This window comes from Brachyhypopomus gauderio, chromosome 11, assembly GCF_052324685.1.
Source record: "Brachyhypopomus gauderio isolate BG-103 chromosome 11, BGAUD_0.2, whole genome shotgun sequence".
NCBI classification, from domain to species: Eukaryota; Metazoa; Chordata; class Actinopteri; order Gymnotiformes; family Hypopomidae; genus Brachyhypopomus; species Brachyhypopomus gauderio.
Genome location: NC_135221.1, coordinates 13,133,736 through 13,152,595, shown reverse-complemented (window position 1 = coordinate 13,152,595; position 18,860 = coordinate 13,133,736). Strand labels below are relative to the sequence as shown.

General features: G+C 38.9%; 3 protein-coding genes and 1 long non-coding RNA gene across 6 annotated transcripts in view; 1 reads left to right on the top strand and 3 right to left on the bottom strand.

Annotated features, from left to right (window-relative positions):
* Nucleotides 1–149: 149 nt before the first annotated feature.
* LOC143527652 (uncharacterized) lies at nt 150–1,879 on the bottom strand. 2 transcript variants are annotated; one of them, XR_013134209.1, is made up of 4 exons: nt 1,739–1,879; nt 1,304–1,598; nt 1,010–1,110; nt 150–893 (listed from the first exon to the last, which is right to left on the bottom strand). It is a non-coding gene; the product is annotated as an uncharacterized LOC143527652 (long non-coding RNA). The 2 variants fall into 2 exon arrangements; XR_013134208.1 differs by having other exon boundaries at nt 1,304–1,870.
* Nucleotides 1,880–6,357: 4,478 nt separating this feature from the next.
* LOC143527117 (uncharacterized) lies at nt 6,358–9,136 on the top strand. Of its 2 annotated transcripts, none has more exons than XM_077022091.1 (4): nt 6,358–6,656; nt 7,394–8,429; nt 8,522–8,595; nt 8,934–9,136. In XM_077022091.1, exons 2-3 carry the CDS (start codon nt 7,397–7,399, stop codon nt 8,578–8,580), a joined length of 1,092 nt encoding a protein of 363 aa, XP_076878206.1. In that variant the 5' UTR covers nt 6,358–6,656; nt 7,394–7,396; the 3' UTR covers nt 8,581–8,595; nt 8,934–9,136. The 2 variants fall into 2 exon arrangements, 1 of the variants encoding a protein (XP_076878206.1); XR_013134032.1 differs by having other exon boundaries at nt 6,368–6,656; nt 7,394–8,343.
* Nucleotides 8,846–9,107, bottom strand: LOC143527118 (phosphatidylinositol N-acetylglucosaminyltransferase subunit Y-like). Its single transcript, XM_077022092.1, has one exon. It carries the CDS (start codon nt 9,105–9,107, stop codon nt 8,892–8,894), a length of 216 nt encoding a protein of 71 aa, XP_076878207.1. The 3' UTR covers nt 8,846–8,891.
* Nucleotides 9,137–13,312: 4,176 nt separating the features above from the next.
* Nucleotides 13,313–18,860, bottom strand: part of galnt18a (UDP-N-acetyl-alpha-D-galactosamine:polypeptide N-acetylgalactosaminyltransferase 18a) — a 51,131-nt gene continuing 45,583 nt past the window's right edge. The window contains exons 10-11 of the mRNA XM_077022089.1: nt 17,710–17,874; nt 13,313–14,446 (exon numbers count right to left, since the gene is read on the bottom strand). Coding sequence (XP_076878204.1) covers nt 14,300–14,446; nt 17,710–17,874 — 312 coding nt within the window. The 3' untranslated portion in view covers nt 13,313–14,299. The remainder of the gene's footprint in view (nt 14,447–17,709; nt 17,875–18,860) is intronic.

Here is an 18,860-nt window from a genome sequence, read left to right as displayed (position 1 = left end):
ACCGTCTCGCTCCAAGCAGCTTCTGAAGTATAAAATGAGCCATAAGAAACAATTCAAGGATAATTATGTAGCTAGCAATTTGTTGTCCGTTTGCTGACGTTCGTTTTTCAATTCTACATTTGACAAGTAAACATGAGAAATACGACTGAAAACATTTTCAAATAGTTTCTTTTTATTTCATGGGTCATATTAATGAAAAAAAGACCACAGGAATAATACAAATGTGTAGACAAAAACCCACTATCTTCAACCAATGTGCATAATCCAATACACTGTACCCTCCACTGTACCCTTACAAATACCTGTTTGTTTTAAAGCTACTATAGGACACCTTTCCTTACCATATTCAAACATGCCTGAGTCAAAAAGACTGTAGGCCTACATGGCTGGCAGTTTTTCTGAAAAGAAAACATTTTGGCCCTGTTCTACTTTTTGCCTGCTTAGATTCAGCATATTGTTTTCAGTTTTTTCTAACCCTATTTAAAAGTTCCTAAAGTAAAAAAAACACAGTAAAATTGATAAAAGTGCTTTCAAGTTCTTTCTCTTACGAAAGAGTATGCGTTTTATACTGTATAAATATTTAAATAGAAAAATAAATAGCAGTAACGTGGAATATTTAGAGAGATACACCCCGGGGCGAACGGTCCAGTGTTCATTCCGAACTGAGCTTGTCCAAGATATTCAATATATATGCAAGTTCACTTGATGTGATGTCCTTCAACTCCGGTATATCTTCAGCAAGTCGCCGCGTGGTCACGCTGTCGCCGCTCTCCGCGTTTCTGAGCGTGGCAGTGTGAAGATCCCGCATCTTCGCCTCGAGCCAGTCCTGCCGCTCCTGCACGTGCTTGCGCACTCCGACGTTATGCATCAGCTGAACCTCACTAATGGATCGCCTGATAATGTTAAAACATGATGAGATGTCAACCATTAAAGTAAAGTTGGTAGGCTACTTAAGAGAGATAAAAAATAGAAACGGTGATTGGGGATCATTAGAATATAAATCACTAACCTTAGTGGTCTGCAGTCTCCATGTATTGTGTGGTACATAATGCAGAAAGACAAAAACACTATCGTTTTGTCCACACTTTTGACTGAAACCATTTTTAGAACCTGTGAAAACAGAATGATGAGTTTAACCAACATGCTTTATTGTTTATATTCCCGTGAATAAAATAGTATAATACACTGAAGCGCATTAATATTCCACAACACAAATAGTTCACATTAATCTTAAATGATTCCCCTAATGAAATCACGGTCTAATCTGAAACCGATATTAATGGACTTATAAAAGTTTACTTACTGTTGTTGGTACAGTCCTTTCCTGTTAAAAGGTATGGACTACACTAACGTGTTGTCTCTTAGAGATGTAAAATCCAGTTTGAGCCCATCAGTTGAGATTAGTGTTATCTCCTTTTATAGCTCTCTGTCCATTGATGAGACGCCTTTATTATTGGTATTGATGTCACCCCTCTTTCCCTGGTCAGAAGTAGGCATGCGCGGGAACACTTTAGCAGCGCACCCTAGAATTCAGCTTTCGTCACCTTTACGTAGGAGCTCCGCCCGAATTTGAATTTCTCGTTTTTTTTAAGGAATGCCTAACCAGTCCCACAAGAGACAAAACGGAGTGGAATAAAGAGACAGTGATTATTCACGAAGGGGAACAAAACGATTCTGAGAGGACCATACTATAGGTACTGGTTATGTGTCTGGAAAATTTATTTTCTGTTAAACATACGTGACACCATTTTAGGCAATTTAGTTTCCCCAGTTGCGATAAAATGCAGTTATGTCAATTGTCAACCCAGTTCTGCTTCTGCCACTTTCAGTATAAAAGTAGCCCAATCATATCAAGGAGAGGTATCCGCTTTTCCAGCGAACGATTTAGTTTGATCGTTCCAAATGAAGCACCTTTAGTACCTCCAGATGAAGTAATTGATTATTTAAAACAATACGTTAATTAACAAGTGGGTATGAGTGGATGATTTTAATTCACATTCCGCACAGCTGGGAACTAACTGGATTGCACTTCCTGGTCGCGCGTCGAAGGAAGGTCTTAGGACACATGCCTGTGTTTTCAATATAGACTCACCAGTGAGGTCTTGAAGAAACCAAGCACTTTCATGAGCCATGCTTTTATTTCTGCCTCCCTAATTTATAGGCTAGTAAAATCAAATATTGTATGTGTCACAATTAGAGCTCAATGTGTTTATATACAGGTGACACACTTGGGGGGGCCTGCTATAGTCACAGGTGGCCAAGAGGTGCATGAAAAGTTATACAGTTTGGTCTGACCTTTACTGATGCTTACAAGCTGACACATTAGCTAAGAGCAAAGCTTTCTAAATGTGGAACTGGAATGACTGTCATGACACAGTGAGCACATCTGAAGGAGGACCCAAACAGGTCCTACCTATAGATCTTACCTCATGGTGAGGTTAGGGTTTCTCTCTGGGCTGTGGAGCACGTGTGGGGAAGAAAGAAGACGATGGCTGAGAGCAGACAGTTCAGTGACGTCACATGAAGCCTCAGCAACTTCTCAAGTTCTCAGAGGGGACCTGTCAATTCTGTAATTGTAGTTCTCATTGCCTTGTACTTAACCAACAAAAGTTATGTCATGTTTAACATGCATGGGAATTCAGGTGGGATTTAAATAAGAAATCCAACATAAAACCACCAACTGCAGTCACTCAGTTCTGGCACAAATCTGTAAAATGTGTCAAGGTATGTGTACAATAAGCAAGTGACAGAGTACATTAAGCTCAACTGTATAGTTATGATTAAAAAAAAATATTCATAGGTGTGTGATTGGTCATGTAAGACTTGTACCTGTGTTAAAGTTGTAAAGGGGTATCTTGAAAGGCACTATATAAATTGAACATTAATTCATTCATCCATATTAAAGGCATTAAAATATTTTAATGCAAATAATAATCTTAGGTTGTCATTTGTCATGTAAATTAGGCATATTAAATACATGAATGTGTAAAATTCACAAATCAGCACTCTTATGAAGAAATAATTTGGCACTGCAAATTTTACCATTAGTGATTTTAATACTGATTAGCCATAACATTAAAACTACCTGCCTAATATTGTGTAGGTGACCCCTATAACCACCATAACACCTCTGGCATGGACTCCACAAGCCCTCTGAAGGCCTCCTGTGGTGTCTGGCACCAAGACATTAGCAGCAGATCCTTGAAGTCCTGCATGTTGTGATGTGAGGTTTCTGTGCATCAGACTTCATACATATCAAAATAACACTCAGATGAATGCCAATACCTAAAGCTTCCCAGCAGAACATTGCCCAGAACATCACATTTTTTTAACATTCACATTTACATTTTTTGTCATTAAGTAGACTCTCCAGAATGGCTTACAAACGTGCTTTGTCATCTTCTCATAGAACGTATCCTGGCCAGTACAATAGGTTAGAGTTCAGAATATGGTTGAACTAGAATACTGCTAAATACAGAAATCAATGCCGCCCTAGAAGAGGTGCAAAATAAGCACGAGAGTGCATTCCCCAAACAGTGAGTGCCAGCATGTTCATCACATTGCCTGTGCTGTCTTGCCTTTTTCCCACAGTGAAATCTGGTCCCATCTCTTCTCCATGTAAGCTACCAACACACATCTGGACACCTACATAACATAAAAGATGTGATCAGACCAGGTCACTGTCTTCCTTTGCTTCATGGTCCAGTCCTGATGCTCACATCTCCATTATAGGCACTTTTGTCAGAGAACAGTAGTCAGCATGAGCACTCTGACCAGCCTGCTTCTAACACAACAAACTCAACAACTGACTGTTAGTTAACAGACTGATTAATTTATTCCACTTCTTGACAGGTGTGATTGTGACAAGATGGTCTATGTCATTCATGTCACATTAGTGGTTTTAATGTTGTGGCTGATATACATATATGTAACATTATCTACCAAAAAGACAGGAAGTGGATTGAGGGCGTCTTATAACATTCAACATTGTTCACATAATTTAAGGCCCATATTGACAATGAGAGGATATGCCCAACTTCCCTGAACATCATGGAGGTTGCTCAGCAAAATCAAAATAATGTCTTGCTGTGCAGATATAAAATGACGAACTACTCGCGCATTGCTTTGGCAAGATTCAAGCATGAGCAAGCAAAAATAACATTGCTTTGTCCGGGAAATCTTTGAAAAACTCCACTTCCTCTGAGTCAGATGAGGCTTAAAGTCCAGCAACTTTGCAGATATTCTCAATGTCTTCATGTTCATTGTCGGTCCAATTGGCAAGGCTCCTCCTGGGAGGGTCCTGTGATTTCCAGAAGCACTAAGGACTAGATGTCACCTTCCAGTAAGCTCTATCTGGCTCATAAGTAATGTCTGTCTTTAAATAACATGAAATGAGATTGAGTTGATTGAATACACACCTATGTAATTTTATGTAATTCAATGCAGATCTCCAATGGCTAAATATGTCTTGTGTGTATGAGTGATTGTCACTTATATGGCATTGTGAGCATACACTATTCTGCACACACTTACAGACAGATGAATAATGCTAATGACACCCTGTGCACCAGACCATGGACTGACGGTTTCCATGTGGACAAGTAGTGTCTGTGATGTTTGAAGTGAATATAGAACTTCACAACTGAAAGCTGTCAGAAGACTATGAAAATATGCCCCTGTAGGCAATAATATTTCCAGACATAAGAGTTGTCACAGATGTTGTAGAAGAGTGTGAAAAGTATTGTGGATATGCTATAAACAAATATTTAATTAAGTTGTATGTATTAATGAACAAATAATAGCCCAAACATTTTCTTGTAATAACACTTTGAAATAAATGTATAAATAAAACAGAAAAATTGGCATAGCCACTAGTTATTAGTGCTTTTGACATATAAAACACTGAAAAACCTTAAAGCCTTTTCATTATGACCCAGTCTGACAGAACAAGGTGTGATGGAATTTAGGAAAAAGGCATAATATAGGCCTTAAAGAAATAGGGCATCAGGAGTGGAAAATAGATTAAAATCTCCATCTGAAATAAAACATGCTAGACAACCAGTCAGGCATTAGTATCTAAATGTGAATGAATTTGATTCTGAATGTGATTCAGTGCATTGGGAATTTTAATCTGAAGGGAAAAACCTGAATCCACATGTAATGAATTCATAGTAAAATATATTATTTATGCAAAGTAGATTTGATGAATGATGTACAAAAATGTATAACACTGCACAAATAAAGATTCTACATGTGTTCCATAGGTGAATTTCAGGAATGCAATGGGCCTTTCCATCTTCATACAGTACTTTTCTCATTTGGTTGCCGTGCAGAACATAATATAGAAGTACCTAAGCCCTCTACTTTTTGCAAAGAATTCTGGGACACCCACCTGGAACTACGCATTTTGACGACACACAGGCTGTAATCTTAAATCTACTTGACATCACCCACACAAAGCACCGTGGTGATGTCTGCCAACAGCACAGCACAAAGACCATCTTAGGTGAGTCTGCAGCCTACAGTCATCTGTGCGCAGAGAACACCTCAGCAACCGAATTCAATGCAGACATAAATATCCAGCTTCCATACCGTACACATAACAATGAAACTATTCATACTTGGATAATCATATTGTTTGTTTCCTGCAACAATCTGGAAGGATATAACGTGCTTGCATTCATATATGTATACATGATGGTGTTTACAGCTAATTGTAATTGTGTAATTATATTGTGTTCAGTATTAATCTGGTACTGAAAATCCATATATTTCTGTGAGGGCAATCAAAACAAATAAACAAGCAGTGCTATCAAGTGTGACTGAACATTAACGTTAATTTATCAAATTTATCCAGTAATATCTGGTACAGTTTTGTTTTTTGAGAGAGGTAATGAGATAGGTAATAGATTTGAATTCACTGGACTTTTAATATGAATATCACAAAACAATATTGCTTTAAGAATTTAATAAATTTTTTTTACCGGTTGGTCCCATCAGCAAACATTTTAGTCGTTAATAAACCTTGTGACATTACCAAATATAAATTAGTATTTTTTTTTCACTCTGATTGTGACCATTGCAGACATCCGTTATAACTCTCAGTGTGTCTGGGACATGTATTTTCAATGCGATATCTTCACTGAACCCCGCCTTAAAAGGGGTTAGAAATCACACTGACTATTGTTTGCTGACGTGATACAGCTCAAAGAGGTTTTAAGACGTTTTCCCACAACAAACCTCAAAAGGGAGGGTGCCCCCTTTTGTGAGAAAATGCATGTCTCAGTCAGGAAACATTGTCGACCCTCTAGTGACGCAAAGAGGACTCTAGCGCTGATTCAGAGGGCAAAGGGAGTTCATGTAATTACCCATTATTACCCTGGCAACCGTGTGAATAGACATTAGGGGGATTAATGGACAAAATTACCCTTTACGTTATTTTCCACATAAACTAGCCTGCTGACATCACCTACACAGCGGTACCGCCATACTGCTATACGTTATCTTTTGGATTCGTTTCTTTAGGCTTATTATAGCACACGGCTGCAATGAGCATGCGCAAACTGTCCTGACCAAAAAGGAGCAGTGCGTGACAATTAATCAATACGAAAGGAGAGTTAGACGATTGTCCAGGCAATTTCTTGTTTCTTCATCTGGTAAAAATAATTAAAAGTTTTACACAGCTACTTAGAACATATTTCACACGTTGCGTTAAGTTAAGAAGTTTACATTTTTTCGTTTTTTTACACGCAACGTAACCATTGCTAGCATTCCGAGTCAATTTAGGCGCGTTAGCTAGCAAATGTTACATAACTAACGTTACTTCTTTTTGTTAATTTCCTACTAACAACAGAATAGTGAAACTCTAAAACTGAAGTTAATATCTTGTGGCAATTTATTGTTGTAATGTAATCCTAAAATGCGGAACTGTTAAACCATAACCTTAGGTTAGCTAGCTAACGGTGATCATTTTTATATTCAAGTGATCGTTCACCGGGTTTCCAAAGCCTTTCACACACAACTGGACACATTTTAACATATTAAATATACTGTTAACTTAAGACGCAATCTGCATGTGGTTAAGCTTTAACAGTAAAAGCCACAAGATAACATAGTATTTTGAGCATTTATTTTGTCACAGCGCTTATTTATATGCTGAATATCTTCAATATGGTAGCATTTAATTTAGCTTAGGACGCCAGGAATAACGCATTTCAAACTATTAATTGTGGTTAGTGTGTGTGTGAGTTTTTAGTTATTTTATTTAACCTAAAAGTGAGTATAATGTGAGTAAAATTGTATAACGATGAAAATATTACTAACACGACATACTACAAATCAGAAATAGCTGGAAAAATTAACACTGTCTACAAAACTTGGTTATATCTTTCAGAAGATGGCTTCCATGAGAGAAGTAGGGGTCGTTCTGTCAGCTAACACTTTTGAAGACACCAAAAAGCGCAAAAGTGCTAAGAAAAAGTCCAAGAAATCAAAAAAAGAAAAGTTGGATAAAGACAGATTACTGACAAAATATCAAAAGTGCCTGAAAGATGACAGTGGCTGTGAGTCAAACATCTTCACACAAATTCCTGTGACTAAGAAGAGAAAAGAGAAGAAGAAAAAAAACTTAAAACTGACTGAAGACCTTCAATTGTTGCTGACTCAGCATAAGAAGCTACAATCCCCAAAACGACACAGGCAGCCAAAGGACAGGTGTCATTCTGTGGACATTCACAAGCTTGAGTTTGCTGTCCAACAAGCATCAATTAAGCAGGAGCCCATGCAGCCAACTGTAGGTAAATATCACAAAAGCTTAACATCAGAAGTCAATGTCAGAAAAAAGAAGAGAGTTATATTCAACCTATTTCCAGAAGAAATGAATCCTAAATGTCAGACGTGGCAAAATTCTTTATCAGTACCTGATGCCGTTAAAGCACAATCCTCCAGAGACAAACTTCCCTGTTTTTATCCTGTGTGCGCTGGCAGCGAAAGCCGTAGCAAGCCACCATTTGAAGGAAATGGTGTGGAATCCCAAAGTACAGCAGAGGACATCAACAGCCAAGATCTGTTCATCACACAGAAGTCCATCTCTGATCCATATGTAGACATCTCCTGCAGTGCCAGCACGAATGATGATGCTGCTGTTCCAGCATACCAGCACAACATGTCCTGCAGGTCATTACCACCAGAGAAACTATCATGCAAGCAGACAGCTGAAGCTTCAACTCAGACAGAAAACTTCTTCACCGCAGTGGTTGCAACCTCCTTCAGGCTTCATAATCAAAACAAAGGGTCCGTGTGCACGGAGGAAGCATTGGACCTGAGCTTACGTAACAGATCCAGGCAAGAACACGGCCTACATCAGTACAACAGTAAACCTGCCAAAGACCTAGGTCATCCAGAAATTAAGATAGCAGATGTTACATCAAGTAATGACAATGATGTTCCTTCAAAGGCCAAAGCTGACCTGACCCAACTGAAGGTGGTTCAGACACGCCTTAATGAATCTTTTTTCTTTAAGGTAAAGGGAGAGGGGGATCTGCCCAAGCCAAGATCACCTTTAATGAAGCGCATTCATGAGAAGAATTCAAAGAAGTAAGCACATTGGTGTGACGTAGTGGCACCAATCCAAACTTCAAGGTTGTGCATTTGTTTAAGAAAAAACGTTTCAACTGCTAGTTGCTTGAACTTTCGTGTTTTTACTGTTTTCAACACACAAACACAATTATTTTATATATTTAAAATAATTTCTTGTATAACCTTAAATGATTCAGTGTAATTTCTTCTTTATTAGTTAACTTATATGGCTTGATGTACATAAGAATGCAAGTTTGACTACCTGTCATGATGTTTAGATAAACCTTTATTTATGTCTTATTAAACCAAATACTTTAATTGTGTCGGAAAAGCTTGATTCCCATCCATTTCCACAGATGGAAAAAAACATACACAGGAATAGTGACAGGCAGCAAGAGGCTATAAAAACAGACACTGCTTGTGCTCGTGCAACCTTGGGGGAAACTGTCATCCACACTCGCAGAGTACAGGAGTCCAAATAAGGACAGAACTGGTACTAGTACAGTGACAGTGGAGAGAGAAAACAGCATTGTGGTGGGTGTGTGTATATTTTTTTGTTTGGTTTGAAAAAATAAAACGGGCCAGTGTTGTAAATCCACCTAAGACTGAATGGGTTCTTCAGGTGCCTCAGTCTTCTTGATCAAACGTGCATCTTGAGGAATCATATTAGGAATACCATTACTTATGGGATACGCGATGCCAAGTTCTTCGTTGATTAGTTCATTTGTTGCTTCCTCATACCTACAAACGACCAGTCATATTAAAATGTAAATTTCTCCAATTGCTAAACACATTCATGTGCAAGCAGTAAATTTAAGCTAAACATTCAACATTTAGTGTAAATATGTATTTTAGCTTTAGCTGTTTTTAACCAAAAAGTACATGTAAACTTAAGCATTATAATCTTTACCACAACTAGCCTTTTGAATGTAGGATTTAGTCTGTACTACATGAAGGCTTTGTCTATTATTAATAATACACAATAAAATGCAAGTAATCTTAGAGCTAAATGTGCCAAGGTTTAAGAAACAATCATATCATCCGTCCGACGTATTTTAAACGACTGAATTTGAATGTTAGCATCGTGTAAGGATCATACCTGAGAGGCTTTTTGGAGAGAGGACATACAAGGAATTCAAGCAAAGAAACGTCGAAAGGTTTATTGTCTTTCACCCCAGCGTCACTGAACTTTCTTTTGTAATTAAGGAGGGGACGGGCCGTTCGCAAAAATGGCCCGACACTCAGAACTGTTTTATACCTACAAATTTCTGTAGCCAATATCCTTACTACATTCTGAGACATGTCCAAAACGGCTTTTTTAAAAGCAGAACGAATCCAGTTAAACCTGCTTTCAGTCAGCGTTCATCCTACCGGAAAACTACGAGGTGCATCTGAAGAATTGTTCCTGAATGATAAAAATCCCAGTACAGAAACGTTCCTGTTATGCAGAAATGTGTATATAGAAAAGGATACGGAGAGCAGATTAAGTTACAACAGTATTTTATAAGATCATTACAGGTTTTCCAAAAATATATAGTCTACACAAAAAAATGCTGTAATGTAATTTAGATTAATCCTTTACCATAGATGTGGCGATTTCTTATAGAGACCACTAGGTGCCAGTGACACTACATTTTCTGACCACAAGCTAAATGCTAAGTAAGACTTCAAATGTATGAGCATCGGGACCTTGTTGTCTAAATTTAGGTGTATGTATTAAGGCAAAACCATTATGCCCTGTTAAATATGCTTTATTAATGCGTCATTTGATAATCTGATTTTTATTTAGCTGTCCCCCCCTTGCAGGAAACAGCTAAGTGACGATGCTATTCACAATTATAGGTAATAGCATCACCTTTTATAAAGTTTTATATTGTTGAAGAAATTACCATACGTAATTATGTACCAGTCATATTAGAACATTGAGATACATCTTGTGAAATCTTGATTTATATCCTTTATCACATATCACGTGGATATTTCTCATAACCCATCAAAAAGGCCAGGCTCTCCTTGCACTCTAGAAGAAACCTCCACTAAAACTAAAGATGTTTCACATTTCACTTCTGTGCTTCTGGACTCCGCATGCATCATCATTTGCAAATACTTACAGCACAGTTGCTGCTCCCATTCCAAACAACTTAGACCCATAGCAGCAAGTCTAATAAATGGCTTAGAGGAAGTAAATGGGTCTGGGGTGGTTATGTGATTGCCATTGGAGAGCACTGGGCATTCAGGAGTTCTCCAAATTTCAGTTTTTCAAGTGAATTTTGACTCTTGAAACATTTATTTATTTTTTTGTTTCTTTGTTTAGTGTTTGGACTCATGTATTTGCTATGTCACCAATAAATGCAATTTTTTTTACAAGACTTACAAGAGTATACCTTGGCACTAAATATAGTCATGTAATGTACAATCATGTTGACTGACCAGGCACTTTACTAAAAACACTTACTTTGTACTTAAATTCTACTAAGCACATCTATTAAGTACACCTAAAAGTGCATTTTGTACAATTTCCAAACTGTGGGTGTGTGTGCTTTAAGAGCTGTGCACATTTAGCATCAATCCATCACTGTTTCAGTCTTCTGTGCACATTTAGTTGCGTGTTTTAGGCATTGTCTTGGTATAAGATTATCAGACAGCAACTGTTTTGTAGTTATTTGTTTATTTTTACACATATTGGTGAGAATGTACCACACCCCTGCAGTGGTCCCACGGACAAAAGTAGGTCAACAGGCTTTGTTAATAATTAAGTGGGTAGTGTTTTGTGGTTCACACCACGTTTACTATAATACATTACATGATGAATACTGTGAACTGAGTAGGCTAAGCAAAATGCTGTGTTTCCTGAAAGTTATTGCCTTGCTGATATATGAGGTTGAAAGGTTGATAATGTATTTTTTTGTGTTCACTATAATTCTTAATTTCTTTGCCCCATCAGCAGAGCTGCATACAGTAGATGAAATCACACGTGCTTTCTGGAAAATGCTCCATGTTTATTAATGTTAGGTGGTCACGTCTCTTCTCTGCTTCTTATTACTTCCAAGTTAGCAACTGCTGACCCAACATTTCACTGGAACGGTAACAATCACTTAAGAGGCTCCTGACTCCTACTTGTGAAAAACATTTTAATGCCATCATCAAATAAACAGAGAAATGGAGGTGCTTCTTTCCCAGTAACCTTGACTTATAATGGTCCTCAGAATTAACAAGCAAGGGGCATAAATAAAAACGGGGAAGTCACCAATAAAACACAGTCCAGTTTAGATATAGCTTAACATTGTCCTCGTCAGGGCAGACACAAGGTCCAGATCTGGTCCTTGGCCCAATCAGTACTAATTGTACCCAATGAAAAATAACCTTGCTTAGTGATCAACAACTGAGTATGTAAATATTTGAAGTCTCTATCTCCTTTGATCTTAGCATTGCGGGCATTTTTGCAGATTACCTTTAGAATTGTCTTTTTCTGTCTACCTTTACATCTATACACATCATAGTCTTACTGTCTGAGTCAACTAAAGCCTACAACACACCATCCCATCCCTCTCCAGTGAGCACAAATTTTGGCTTTGTGGACCTGTGTGTTTCTTGGGAAGCCTTTAGAATATTCTCCACCATTAAGATGTTTTTGTAACATTGTAATGTTCTAACATTTGAAGCTTAGTTCGAATTGTGCTGGCCTTAAGAGGTCAAACCGCCCTGCGTGGAAAGTGCATTTTCCACAAATACAAAAGTAGAATCTCTTGGAATCACGGGGGAGTGTACATGTACTTTAAACCTTTGACACAGCTGAAAGGTCTTCTGTGTGTTTTAGCTCTGAATGAGGCATTACCGCACCAGTGGCCTTCAACATGATGACGATCCATTTCTGGTTTTAGTTCTTCATCTTCAGGATCTGTCAGGATAAATGTGAATTTTTCATTTCAGCTGTGAAGTTTTATATAAATGATGAAGAATGTAGAATCGGTAAGAAAGCTTGCAGAAATTCTCCTTTGCATTGGTATGATTTGAAATGTTTCACTTTCACAGAGTACTGTGTAAAGAAATTCATATGCAGGGTATTACTTTCAGAGTGAACCTATAGGACACTGACACCATGAAAATAGACATTAGTGGAACTGTCTGGAAAAATATCAATAATAAAAAGATGCACCTCAATATATGACTAGATAGACATTACAGAGACCTAGTCTTGCTCAACAAGATCATTAGAGCAAGACAAATATAATGACTAGGAACACAGGTCCAGACATTTAGAAGGTTGCAGAAAAAAAGCACTGCAGCGTTAATAGACATTCCATCAGTACAGACGGTGATTATCCATGGAGGGGCACCTCCCTGTCACACGATGCTGGGTACTGGTCATCATCGAGAAGCACTCACCTTCTCATTCTCCAGGAAATGGGTGCTTGTCAGGATTCAGCCTTCAGCAGTGCTTTGAACATGTTTGACTTAGGTCTGCAAAACCATCTGATGGTGCCATGATGTATTCAGGTTCTAATTCACAAAGTTCCATGTTCCAAGTTCCGTCCCTGTCCTTGAAGTTGTTTCTGGATACAAGCATTATTCTGAGGGCAGCCCTATATACAAATATTGTACTCTTTTTCATGCAACACCCCCCCCCCCCCCCCCCAATTGCTCTCATTGCCTTGGTTTCACAAGTTAGCTGACAGATTAAATGACTCTACTGCGTATTTATTTTCACAGAAAGTGCTCAAAGTCATTCGTGCTTTACCATCTTCTAATGCTCTTTATGCTAGAATGCATGGGTTAAAGCCTCCATTAGGCATATGACCCCATAGTTACTTTTGATTAATGTAGAAGGTTTATCCCCAGGGTGTTAGAGCAGGAGAACCAGGTGCAGTGAGAGAGCTGCTATTATCACTGTGCAGAAAATGACTTTGTCTGCACTGTTAAGAAGGATCTTTAATCTCTGCCGATCACAAAGCTCCTTATATGGGTGTTAAAGCACCAGGCTTACAGGCTTAGAACAAAGATATATAAAACTAAAACACCATAGTAAAGAAGGTCCTAACGTTTCTCTTTCAACATTTTTATTAAAGTTCTTATAAATACTATTTACATTTACAAAATATCATTTAGTGACATAAGCCTCTTAAAATGGTAGAACTGAATTACATAATATGCATTAGCCACACAGACAAATAACATGAGAATGGAAACAATGCAAGCACATGCTACACAGTAGCAAGAACGCTCAACCAGTACCAGCATTTGACATACAACCTTAAAATACTTTCAAGCAATTCTGAAACCAACCACTACTTGCTCTAAATCAATTATGTAACAGATTTTGAACATTTTTTTCAGATGATGGACAAAAACATCAAGGTGCTTACAGGTTCCAGTAGCATAAAATAATATTTGTCAGCCATCAAGGCCATGTTTAGACAGAGGACCACTATGCTTAGATTTGTTTTTTCTTCTATTATGACTGGATTTGTGTTTACATAAAGCATGTTATCCTTTGTCGGAAGGGTTGTTTTAGCATAATTGCTACTGAGCTCAAGAGCTAATTCTATGTCACATTTTACTGTCTAGAATTCAAGATACACACAGCACTTACTGGATATGGGAAAAAATTAACAGACTATACTTCCTGTCTAAACATGGCCTTGGTATATAAAGGGAGGAAAGTTTACTTAACTTGTTTAATCGTGAATCCAGTGATTTATGATGATTCAGCAGTGTCACAATCTCAGAGAACTTTGCCAGTCAGTATGTTGGTAATGGTCCATTTTTGGTCATTGCATTTCTGTAGGGCAAGCTTATAACCGTAGTCTGCATTGCCGCTCTGGACCGCCTCGAGACAGCGGCTCGACTCCCTGTTCTGGATGGATCCTCCCTAAAAGAGACAGAAAACCTGATAAGGTCACCATGCTTCAGTCGTTATCACGGTGGCCATGTTTCAGGAGGAAGGTTGAGGCCACTGTGAGCCACAGTGAGCAAGAGAGATCTTATTTATTCAGAACTGACTGCTGGCCTAACCTTACTGTGTCATTAGTTGTCAAACCATCAATAAAAAGGAGTTTACAGAACTAGCAATATTTGAACATGAATCTACTACAGCATGATAGTGTAACCATGCGTCCGTTTTCTGTGAAATCACTCTAATGGTTAGGGTATAACTGAAAATATCGAGTCATATCGAAACCTTGTCTAAATGTATGGACAGTAAATACTGCATGAATTGCAACAGAACCTTTTGAAAACCCAAGTTTTAAAATCATGGAATCCTTAGCCCTGTAGAGAATAATGCCAGAAGATCAGTGAAGCTTCTGCATAACCGTTCGAACGAGAACCTTCAAGTATCCTTTACCTTCCCCTACTCAGGGGGCCTCACCGGACGGCACAGAGATGAAAGCCAGGCCTACGGGCGAAGCTGCTACCACATCTACAACCAACTCCTGGAAAGACATGAGCGTTCCCCCTGCCTTACTCACTCGGCAATAGTGCGGTTGAAGAGCTAAAACACGACGGTTTCAAGATCAATTATCCATATGAAGGAATATTAACTTTGTCCAAAGTTTGTATCTTCAATTTTTAACACTGGAGCTATGAGGCAAATGTAGTCGATAAGGGAAACATTGACTATATCCACCAGTTTAGCACTGAACCAAACTGCTTGCTGAATTCATGAGCTTCATTCAAGACATTATGGGGTTAATGACATTTGTAATAAAGAGCTTCATATAACAGTTTAGAAACAAAACAGTGATATTAACAATGTTTAACTATGCAGCATTATAAATGTATTACTGATGGATTGTTACTCATTAACATAAGTTAGCCTTGTACTTCCACTGCAAAATTAAAGAAGGAAACATTTGGACACCAGACCTCTCTAATTGGTTCAAGTAAGAAAAAAATACTGAAATATTATCCTAAAAATAGCTGTTACCTGTTTAGGACCACACCACGACCATTGATATAACGTAATAATTACCACTAATAATATGAAATAATCAAATATGGACAGTGAATGAATGCTAACATATAAATAGTCTGGATACCCCTATTCCTCTCTCTGTTTAGCAGTCAGTAACCATCCTCATATCATTAAAACACAAGTGAGGGATGGAGCCACACATGCCCCATTAAAACCCCTGCATTGATTCTTCTGCGTAATTATGCTGACGGCATTAATCCAAAGCTCTAGTCACATTCAGTGCAACAGGGGTTTCATCCTCATCTAGGCTGCATTAATGCATGATCACCTCATACATAGTCTTCTTTAATGGAATCAAATAAACGTGCTTTGTGTTGAAACGTAACACCCAAGGCTTTCGATATAAGAAACGGTAACTGTTCATGAATAATTAAATTAAATTTAAGGTGGATTAGTTTTAAATGGAACTGGGAAATTTTGAGGCCACAGTTTGCTATATAATACATAATAAAATATATTCCCTTCAAATCAATCAACGCATATACAGACTGTATATGCCGAACCTAATGTTATTCAAGTGACCTGACCATAATAAAACATAAAATAATTTTTTTTTACCTCAGTCCAAAAGTGTCAAAAATGTACCTTGAGTAACATGGCTGACAGCTGTTCTGAGCTGACCTATGTAAAACACGTTGTCAACACCACACCTGTCTAAGGCTATACTTAGCTCAGTGCACGAGTAGCATGTCATAACTTTACATCACGCACGCTGACGCTGCTCCTCGGGGCAACCTAGCTTCAAATGTAACACACACCTGCTGCTCCACTGCTGTGTGAGGTGCATATATAACATTCAGTTCAACATCACTCTTTAAACGAATCCGATCCCCATTACTGTGTCACCCGGATGCAGTACCCAGTGTTCTAAAATAGCCCTTCAACTAAATATCAGAGCAGAGAACCTGTCTGTTAAGTGAACTCAATTATATTTTTGGGTGCAAAGTGAAGTGAAGCAGAAACACATGCGTAGACATTAGATGAAAGCGGACCGAGCCGCACCCTTTTGGAGTCTGTCCCTCGGCTCCGGATTCTACTCGCTCTTTCTCACTGGCTCCCTTTAGCAACAGTTCACAGTCTGGGATCGGTCCCCGTTCCTCCACCTTCAGCCCCCCCCCCCCCCCCCCCCCCCCCCCCCCCAGACCTCCCGACCCTCCCGTCTGTCTGCTGTGTTGTGGACCTGGCTGCGATCATCAGTATTGGTGTGCAGGACAGTGCCGGCCCCTGGCGCATGCACACTGCCTCCTCTCTTAAGATGATGGTTGCAATAACCAGCGGGGCTGCAGTGCACACCCTCGAGATGACACTTCCACTTGTGCAGGCTGGCATACTAATCCGTGCCTCATACCCAATAAAGGGATCAAGAACTATTCCGCTCGCGTCACTGAAGGGAAATAGATGAGAGGCAAACAGAGGAAGCGGAGATGTCTGCAACATTCGAGACCGGAATGGGAATTTAATTAGATGAGGTATAGAGAGCATGGCACTAGCACATGGAATGCACACTGGAATTTGACACACTTAATATCTGACAGACATCTAAGTGAGTCTCGTGTTTTGTGTTTCATCTTGACATGAGTGATAACAGTTGGTATAAACAAACCACAGTCTATAGGAGCAAATTATTACCATTTGGAACATTCACAACACCTTTCTGACTTGCACAGTGTTCCACATTTAGTATGATTAACTAAAGCAGTGGTCTAACGACGACCAGACGTGGCCGGCAGCAGTGTGTAAGGAGGCAGTCGTCCACTGAAGAATAATGGGCTTTAATGTGAAGAGGATGCTGATGACCTTTTGGAATAAAAATATTGACTGCAGGTCAAGTGCAGAGACTGGCCACGCACAGCACCCCTTAAACATGGACAATTTATCACTAGCTTTTAGTTTCCTTGGTACCTACTCTGGAGAGTACAGCTCTTCATTAGAGTTCTGAGTTAAAATTATAGTTCTGAGTTGTACGGGGAGTACAACTCAGAAAAACAAAATTTTGTTTTTGAACTGCTTATGTTCTTTCTACTTTCCTTTGTCTAATGAGATCCAACTACAGTGAGCCATGCATGGGTGTGTCAGCTGAGCGCGTCACAGCATGCCACCGCCCCACAGCGGATCTCAAATGCAGGAGCGGAGCAGGGGATTGTGGGCTGGGAGCAGACCTGAGTGAAGAGCCAAGCCAGCTTCATGTGCTTGTTCCTGGCGTAGCTGCACTCGAGGAGCCGCGGACGCCCATTCACATCCACTAGACACTTGTTGTCGTCGTCATCGACGGTTGGGCTCAACGTGCCTACACGTAACTGCCGGGAACTGGTGTAGTACACATTCTGAAACGATACAGGAAAGCATTTCTAAATTATCTGGCTTAAAGGCATTACATGCATACCTATAGATGTAGGAAAGTATGTTTTAAAAAAAATACGCATGTGAATGTGAAGATGTGTTTCTGTATGAACATTTTAAAAAATATAGCTAGTGGCTTATCCATTATACAACTGTGCAACATGGAAAGGAGTGACTTGTCTGATTAAGTTTTCCATCTCGATGCTACAGTACTCACCTCACCGTCACTAAGAGGCTTATGAGGGAATGATTGTTCCAGACAGCTTACATTTATCAAATGATAACGTTAATTCCCTTACGTGTCCTCTAGATCATAATCAGAACACTGTCTTCACCAGTGCCTTTTAGACTGAAATATAACACCTGTTCTTGGATGAAAATATCTTACAAAAACAGATGCTAAAATTACTATGGAATTAGCTGCCTTGCGTGTTAATGAAAACATCTGAGGAGCTCCGTGTGGTGACAGTAGCTGGAAGCATAAAAACATCCTTTAACATGCTGTGTGCTTTGGATCATTAATGCAAATATCAACCTGCTAAGCCTCTTAAATCATTGACAACGATACTTTAATCCATGTACCAATTGGAAAACAAGGCTCTTCTGGGAGAATTCAGGCTAGTCAGTATATTTAAAGCCTTGTCAGGATATTCAGGCTAGTCAGTATATTTAAAGCTTTGTGTTGTTAAAGGAGACTTCATTAGGTTTCATGGCACTAGATTCACTGATCATCTGACCAGTTCTATGCATATTTTGCACTGTTTTCCCAGAGGCATTAGAGCAATAATCTTGGCTGTGAGAGTGCTCAAAATTAAATAATAGTGAGTCTACCACGCTGCCACCAAATGTTCATTTTGATGATGATTTTGGGAAAGGAGCTCACATATGCAAAAGAGTCAAATCTGTGGATTTTGTTCATTAAACACAGTCACCGAAAATATGAAGCAATGCTAAGAATTGCTGTCTAAAA

Bases quoted from the DNA above. Each gene is read 5' to 3' on its own strand.
- LOC143527118 (XM_077022092.1), bottom strand. From the start codon at position 9,107: ATGCTGTTTTCTCTCTCCACTGTCACTGTACTAGTACCAGTTCTGTCC.
- LOC143527117 (XM_077022091.1), top strand. From the start codon at position 7,397: ATGGCTTCCATGAGAGAAGTAGGGGTCGTTCTGTCAGCTAACACTTTT. The intron at 8,430-8,521 runs GTAATGACAATG...TTTTTCTTTAAG, and splicing joins GATAGCAGATGTTACATCAA to GTAAAGGGAGAGGGGGATCT.